General features: G+C 34.4%; 1 protein-coding gene across 8 annotated transcripts in view; it reads left to right on the forward strand.

Moving 5' to 3' along the window:
- Positions 1 to 6071, forward strand: part of LOC126753046 (protein split ends) — a 65862-nt gene extending 59791 nt beyond the window's left edge. For 7 of the 8 annotated variants that reach the window (XM_050464148.1, XM_050464149.1, XM_050464150.1 and 4 more), the window contains 6 exons: positions 87 to 199; positions 425 to 517; positions 638 to 872; positions 955 to 1344; positions 1407 to 1744; positions 1853 to 6071. In XM_050464148.1, the coding sequence (XP_050320105.1) occupies positions 87 to 199; positions 425 to 517; positions 638 to 872; positions 955 to 1344; positions 1407 to 1744; positions 1853 to 2140 (1457 nt within the window). In that variant the 3' untranslated portion in view covers positions 2141 to 6071. The remainder of the gene's footprint in view (positions 1 to 86; positions 200 to 424; positions 518 to 637; positions 873 to 954; positions 1345 to 1406; positions 1745 to 1852) is intronic. The other variant, XM_050464152.1, reaches the window with a different exon arrangement.
- Positions 6072 to 8358: the final 2287 nt, after the last annotated feature.

Raw genomic sequence — 8358 nt, forward strand, 5'->3', positions numbered from 1 at the left:
TTTTAGCTAACACTCAAGCTGTCCTTCACCCTTTCACTTTAATCAAAACTATACCATATTAACTTTTCCATCATTTCCTTTCGTAGGCGTTAGCAGCATACGCACCAGCATTCCAACGTTAAGCCCTCAGAGCCAAACTCGTGTTACGCCGCTACTTTTGCCGACTGGTATGACCATGCCGCCATTTGAATCCAACATGGTAAGTTCCACCGCATAATTGCATTTTAATTTTACGAATTTAGTTGATTAAGTTAAAGTTCCGAGCCAACATTAACGTTTTGAATACATTCAAACCTACATGAATGCGTAAGTGAAAACTCATTAAACATTGATTGTAAAGACTAGCTTTATGTACCTAAGTTGATATAGATAGTTAAGTAGTAACCGCGGTTCCTTCTTTATCATATTTCTTCGGTGGACGCAGCACGACATTGGCACCTATTGTACAAGTTCTTCTGGTTCGCGTGCAACAAAAAGTCCACCACCCGCGCACCAACAGGCTTCGCCCATAACTCCGGTAAAATGGACTTCTTTCTTTTGTATATTTTAACCCTGTCTGTTATGATTTCAAGATTTAATTGCCTTAATTTGTATACTTTTGAGCGCAAATAATGACTATTGTACTTTCGATTAACAGAGCGAATCTAGTTTTCCTGTGGGTGGTATACGAGGAGTACCAGCACGTGACTCGTTTATCATCTACCAGCACATCTTAAGGAATCAACAGGAAACAATGAACGCATCAATACGTGGTGAATTTGATGACAAAATGCTCGGTGGAAGCCCGCCACTAGAGCTGCGCCGACCAGGTAGCGTGCCACGCACCGTTGCCGTGCCACACGGCTTACAGAGTCCCCAAGATCGTGCAACGGGTAAGTTCATATCGCCTAACCTAAGTTCATCAATCATTTGTTTAAGTACGAGAGTTGACACATGCATGAAATCCTTTAACAGATTCGCCGCAAGTAGCACAAGTGTATGTACATAACACCCGTTTGGCACACCCACATTACACCGAGCGATCATTCTACGAGGCGGGCCGGCAATTGCCCATTGAGCCACCGCCTGCTCATCGATCAGTTGCAGCGCATAGCGTAGTGGGTCCACCAATGCCGGTAGCTGTACCTCCACCCGGCGCCGGAACATCGAGCCCATTCGTAGCTGCACCAACGGCACAGTTGTCAACATCGACACCGAACGTTGGAGGTGGCAATGTGAATGTGCCTCCGCCAGCAACAGCAGTTGCACATTTACACCCCGCTCAATTGATGGAGCATGAACGGGAACAAAGGGAGCAACGCGAACGAGAAGTACAGCGTGAAAAGGAACGCATAGCCATGACAAGTAAGAACTAAATAATCTCAATATTTTATGAGAATACATAATTACGATTTAATTTACTCTAGACTCCAATATAGATAACTTGCCAGTTGGACAGCAGACAGCAGTGCAAGTGAGAAACATGCAAGTAGCGACACCGCCTCACGCCAATCCCCCTGTGGCCCAGCCACCAGCGGCCGACTCGCTACTCACGTTGCTGCAACGCTATCCAGTCATGTGGCAAGGACTTTTAGCACTGAAGACGGATCAGGCCGCTGTACAAATGCACTTCGTATTCGGAAACCCACTTGTGGCGCGCGCTTCGCTGCCCTGCAATCGCGACGGCAGCACTCCACCACTACGCATAGCCCAGCGCATGCGGCTGGAACAGACACAGCTAGAAGGTGTGGCCAAAAAGATGCAGGTAAGTTGAAACTCAACCACATATTGACACGTGCACACTCCAATAGCAACAATAATAGTAATAGCAAGTTACAATGTTTTTAACTTTTCAAATGATCTTATTTTACAGTATGAAAATGAGCATTGCATGCTTTTGGCTCTACCTTGTGGGCGTGATCACGCCGATGTCCTGCAGCATTCGCGAAACTTGCAAACCGGTTTTATTACCTACTTGCAGCAGAAAATGGCTGCGGGTATAGTGAATATTCCAGTACCAGGCAGTGAACAAGCGGCATATGTTGTGCATATATTTCCATCATGCGACTTTGCCAACGAGAACTTGGAGCGGGCTGCGCCTGATTTGAAGAACCGAGTCGCAGAGATTGCCCATTTGCTAATAGTAATCGCAACTGTCTAAACGGCCACTCACACACAAAAGAGCCTTAAACAGGCTTGAATCAAGTGGCATGTTCAACTGCCGCACCTCGCTTGACAGAATCATACAAAGAAGGTCCGAGACATTTATGTTTTAAACACAAACTCTCCGCAACAAATATGACCAAAAGAAATAATTAAAAACGAAATATACAATGTCGCGAAAACTGAATACATACATACATGCTCATATTGCGAAGGAAGAGTTTTCTAGCAGAAGCAAAACGTTCACAAAAATTCACGAGTGAATGCGAAGAATAAAGTGAAAATATTGCCAGATCATTATGCATGCGATGCAACAGAGATGTATGTATTGGTTAAAATGTATCTAAAAATCGTGTACATACAATAAGAAACGACATGAAAAACTCACTAACGCCACTGACAAATGCTCAAGCTGGCGCAATGTCAACGGATCCCACTTGACACACCATATATGAGAGCAAGCAAGCAAAGCCCATATAATATTACGGAAGTGCGTGCAAATATTCCAAAAGAGGTATTCGTAATTCATGCACTCAACTAAAAACACACAGAAAAATGAAGCAAAAAACGTCAATAATACAAAACAAAAAAGTATATGAACTTGTTAAAAATGTATAGAAAATTTATTTTTATGCTTTTAAGCAAATTGTTATAAGCTTTGTGAATACCTCTTTAGTTTTTGTCTAATTAATTATAAATCATACATTTATTTGTTTTTGACACCGCAATAGTTTTACGGGTAAAAATTTCCTTAGTGTTTTCGTAGTGCAGAATGGAAAAAAGTATGAAATAATTATAATAATTTTAGTGCGAGTGAAACATTAAACTAATTTTATGGATATCAACAATGAAATTCGTAATTTATATATTTGATCTCAAACTAAAGAAAAGTTTTACATCTTAGTTTTTGCTTTATTTCCAACAACAGTAATTAGCAGGCAAAGCATATGGAAATTTCATGTTTCCATTTTTGTTTTTAAATCACTTAAAACAGAAATGACTACAATATGCCTTGTCTATGTATATGTGTGCATAACAATCAAAAAAGGAGCAAAACTGACGTCTAGCACATGACCATTTCTTGAAAATTCCAGTCCCAACTAAAAATCGGAATTGATGGGCTTGAGTTTATAAGATTGTGTACAATTCCCTTGAGGCGGAGTGTGTATAGTGAGTGGGATTGAAAGGCACTCTTATGAATTCAAGCAAGCATTAAATATATGTTGGGGCTATACTTAGCCGAAAGCGTTGACTCAATAGAGATGCAATTTCTCCACGCCGTTTGCTATTAGTAAACGCTTGAATATGTATTTTCTAAGCAAGTTTCAATCCGGAATACACGAACTTGTTATGTGCGAATGTGTGTTTATGTTTATGATTAATTTACTAACAATTATGAGGTTCTGAGAATGCCCTTAGATGCTTGTTACAATGTAAGTTCAAATACCAAAAACAGAAAAACATAAGGGAAACTAAAACTAATACTGAAAAAGCTGCTTGTAGTCTTACATACATTCATACATAATATAAATATCCTTTAAGAAATACAAATGCGCAATTATGCAACAGCTTAAATTTACTTAAAGCTCCTTTGTAGACCTCCAAAGGTTCCAGTGAATTACTTAGCTTTTACGCTCATTGCAAAGTAATGTATTTAAAATTTTCACTTGTGAGGTCTTTCGTTTCGTTAGCCGCATTTCGTTGTCTTATAAATTGTTACTGAAAAGAAAATAAGAAAAAAGTTCCCATTTCACTAACTTTATCTAATTTCATCACTGCCATTTATGATATACAATTACATTCGTTTAGAATGCACAATTATCTCTTGTAAGGCGCACAATTTTGTTTGTTTGCCGTAACAGGTAATCTTCTGTGCCTTGTGAAGAATTCCTAGAGAGTGCTCCAATAGCATGAATATATCAATATGCATATATGTATTTGGCGTTTTCCCGTGCTTGCTGTTGGAGTAGTTTCTACAAACCAATGTGTGTTTTCAACCGGATTCGACGTCTGTTTTGCTTCCCATTTTGTATTGTTGTCAGCTTGTTTGCATAAAACGTTTTGTTTATTATTCAACTTTTAGCTTTATTTCACTTTTCGTTTGATCTAATTGGAAATCTATCACGAGGAAAAAGTAAAAAAAATGTACATATATAAAATTAAAAAATAACAGTAATAATAATAATAATAATAAAAAGTAGCAATAAGATAATCCTGGCGGGATTATATAATATAACATGTCTACCCTTTCCCACTTTTATTAATTGTATCTTTGGTAATGAATAACGTTGTAAAATATTAATATAGAGTGTAAATTATCTACATATGATATATACAAACATACATATATATATGTATATATATATATACATATATGCATATATATGCATACATATAAATTATTATTAGTAATATTAAGCGTTGATGTAACTAATTATTTACGAGATAATAGTAGTAGTGTCTATTAAATAAAATACACATAAATAAGTATGTTAAATTAATGTACAGTTATTAATAAAATTAGTTTTTATTATAGTTTTAGAACAAATGAAAATCATTAATTGCAAAGCACCCAAAGTTGCGTTTGTCAAATAAATACAAAAAAGGTAAAAAAAATGAATTAAATGAAATAAAAAGGATACTGTAATATCTAGTAGTAAAGAATGAACCGAGCTGTAGATGCGAAAACAAGTTAATAAAGTTAGTGTATAATATTAAAATTAGTATATGTATATTTATACATATATGTACATATACATATACATATATGAATATTATAACGGAAGTGCGTAAGTGAAGAAATTTTGCACTCGCCCTACTGCATAAAAAAACAAATATACAAATATAATATATAAATTATATACATACTTGCATAAATAATTTAAAAAATATAAACTAAATAAGTTTCAATATTATCAATACATACATACGTTTTAAGTTGTAACATGCAAAGAGTTTCTCTTTTTAGTTTTATAAACAAAGAAACTACAAGGAAATACAATAATAAATTTTCTGTTATTTTTTTCTTACAACAAATTAAATAAACATTTTATTTTTTGATTTTGACTAGACGAGTGTACACTTTTGAAAATATTACGTAGTGCTCTTTCACAGCTTTCTTCGGAATGACTGACATTTATTTTAGGTTTCTCAATCCTTCTTCATTCACGTAGCAAAATGTCGATTTCCTGTTTATCACCCACTTATAATGTTCTTAGTTGAAAACAAATGAGGTTCTGAACGTTTTCGCATTTATTAAAGAGTTTCACAGCGATTTGAAATTTTCTTTTGTTTATTGCCTCTAGAAGTTTTCGTTATTTGTCTGTCATTCCTTTGCAGCTGGTCACGTCAGGAGTGTAAGGGCGGGCAAAATTCAGCTGCACAAACTCCCATTGCAAAACCTCGAAAAAAAAAATACATTATGCATTCGACAAATGTCTGATGTACACCAACGTCGGATGATTGTATTCGCATAAATAAGAAAGACTAGGATTCCTAAGCAGAAGTGCAGGCGGCATGTGTATGTGTGGGAGTTGAATAATAATCGTAATAGTAAAATAAATCTAAAAATTATTGTATTATAATAGTTATGACCAATGCGAAAGAGAAATATTCCCTACTCATTAAATGAAGAAAAATAGCAAAATTTCAGACTATAAGTGTAATTGTTAAAAGGTTTAGAAACATATATAGAAAATACTTGAAAAGTGAAAAATACTTACGAATATAATCAACAACCAACCACTTAACTGGTTCTGGTTTGGAACTGGAAGTATCTAAATTCAATGAACCAGCACATATGTAGTTATGCATACTTACATACATACATGAAAACAAAAATACAAAATGGTATAGACATATGTACATAAATAAGGCTCGCTGAGTTCCATCGTCTTTAAAATCGTTAAATCCTAAACCATACTAACATACATAGAATTTATATAATTTCGAATCGATTTTCAATGCTGCAAAGAGATAGATATACAAACAATATACTATATATACAACATATGCGTATGTATGTACATGAATAAATGTATGCACTTCTGTGCGTATGATCTGCTACAAGTTGTAAATTATATAAAAAATTGATTAAACACCATAAAGATTATACACACACACACACACACACTATGTATAGAGGTAGTAGTAAATAGGAGTTCTAAAATCTTAAATGAAAAAAATTTAATAAACCAATGCATAAGAAAAAATTGAGAAATTTAAAAGATAATTTCAAAGTATGTAGGTGTTTTGTGTGTGATGAGGAAAGATGTAAATATTATTAATAATTGTATGGATATATATTATAATTAAATTGACGTAAAATTTAATTGAAATAAATGAAAAGAATATTAAACATTAAATAACGGCATTCTTAGCTTCTTATTGTTAGGCTCTTGTTGTTGTTTATGTTTGTGTTGGGACTCCAACAAAACGTTCTTCTACGTTCACTGGGCGATCACAGTGTGCCCAGTTCAATCCTTCGTGTTCTCCGATCTATCTAGCTTGGTATACGAATTTCAGATCAGGTATACACATTTTAACTCTCAGCAGAGAATTGCGTAAATGTTAAATTAAACCTTTTTGCGTATAAATTTGCAGTTTTCATTTAGGGCACTTCGTCCTGAAAAAATACACCATTTAATAAGAGAAACGGGGAAGGAGGCTACAATATAAATAAGAAATAAATTATTTAACATCCTCTGGTTTCGGCTCTAAAAGGATGTTATTTTGCACCAAAGACACAAACCCGCAAAATATCCCACTATTTGGATAATCACGAAACTGAGGAATTCCAGAGCAACCGGAGATTTGACTTTAGTACATACATACATATATGTACATATATAGTAAGTTTTATCAGTTTGGTTCGACATCCTCTGGTCTGATAATGATTGTATCTGGTCCGAAGCCTAAAAAATTTGGAAATATGCGGTTTGAGGATGTTTTTATATTGTACTGTCGGACAACCATCAGATTTGAATACAATCGAGAACTTATATAAAAACGTTAAGGAAAAGATTGGACAAGTCAAATCGAAAAATAAGAAGGAACTCTGAAGAAATTTTTATAATTTGTATTTTACCTTTTTTATGTATTGTTTTTGTTTTAATATTTTTAGTGCTACCAATAGCACTTGACATGAAGTAAATAATAAAAATATATATTAGCTGAATTGAAATCGAATTCATATGTTTTTAGAACAGAAAATTAGTAATATGGTTGGTTCTATTTTATTATCCGTAACTGTCAATATACGCATAATATACATATGTATGTACATACCTGTATATATATTTAGTATTATAAGCACACAAACTAGTAAGTTCAGGAGGAAGCGAACAACACCAAAGTTTTCAATCCAAACTCATGACATTTTCAATTGTGAATGTGTAAAAAAGCAATTAATAATAAATGAACAGCTTCAAAAACAAATTCGTATCTACTCAGCACACACATACATACATTACTCGGCTATTTGGCCTACTTCATCCCCACTCTTTTAAATTATTAGTCGTTCATTTAGCCACCGACAAGAGTTTTGAAAAGTCTAATCTCTAATTCCTGGTTTTTAGGTTATGGTACTCTTCCGGAGAAAACCGACATTTATACATTAACCCACTATAACTACAACCACACATATCCCTACACTACACCGAGTCAATTCCAAACCGTGGCAGAACTATCTCCTAAATAGACGGGACTGGTTTTCGGTTTATGGTTTTTTTAACATGATAATGTCTTCCGAATTGGTAAAAGTGAAAGAAACAGATATCGTCTGTCTAATGTCGCAAACGCCTTATTTGTTAATTCATAACCTTAAAATTAATAGCTAAGGAATTTATTTAAATCACCATTTTTATTATCCTCTCATCGAAATAGTCGAGCCGTTGCTCGTTACATTTAAAATATTGGGTAGTGGAAAGTCTTTTCGTATTTCTAATCAAATTTCAACCTTTTTTATATTTATAATAATAAATAAATAAACAAATATATTCCATTTTGTCGACCACTTTTTGTCATTTATCCGCTAGAGACATTATTCCATCAGTGTAAATCGAAATTTCGAAATACGAAAAGACTTTTTCGACTACCCAATATATGTACTATATATGTATGTGAGCACTTTGGGATATGGCAATCCTTTTCAGATACTTGTTATTAATCGCAAGATAAACGGCAATGTTCTGGCGGAGTGTGTTCTACTTGCGCGAA

This window comes from Bactrocera neohumeralis, chromosome 3 (genome assembly GCF_024586455.1).
Source record: "Bactrocera neohumeralis isolate Rockhampton chromosome 3, APGP_CSIRO_Bneo_wtdbg2-racon-allhic-juicebox.fasta_v2, whole genome shotgun sequence".
Classification (NCBI taxonomy): Eukaryota; Metazoa; Arthropoda; class Insecta; order Diptera; family Tephritidae; genus Bactrocera; species Bactrocera neohumeralis.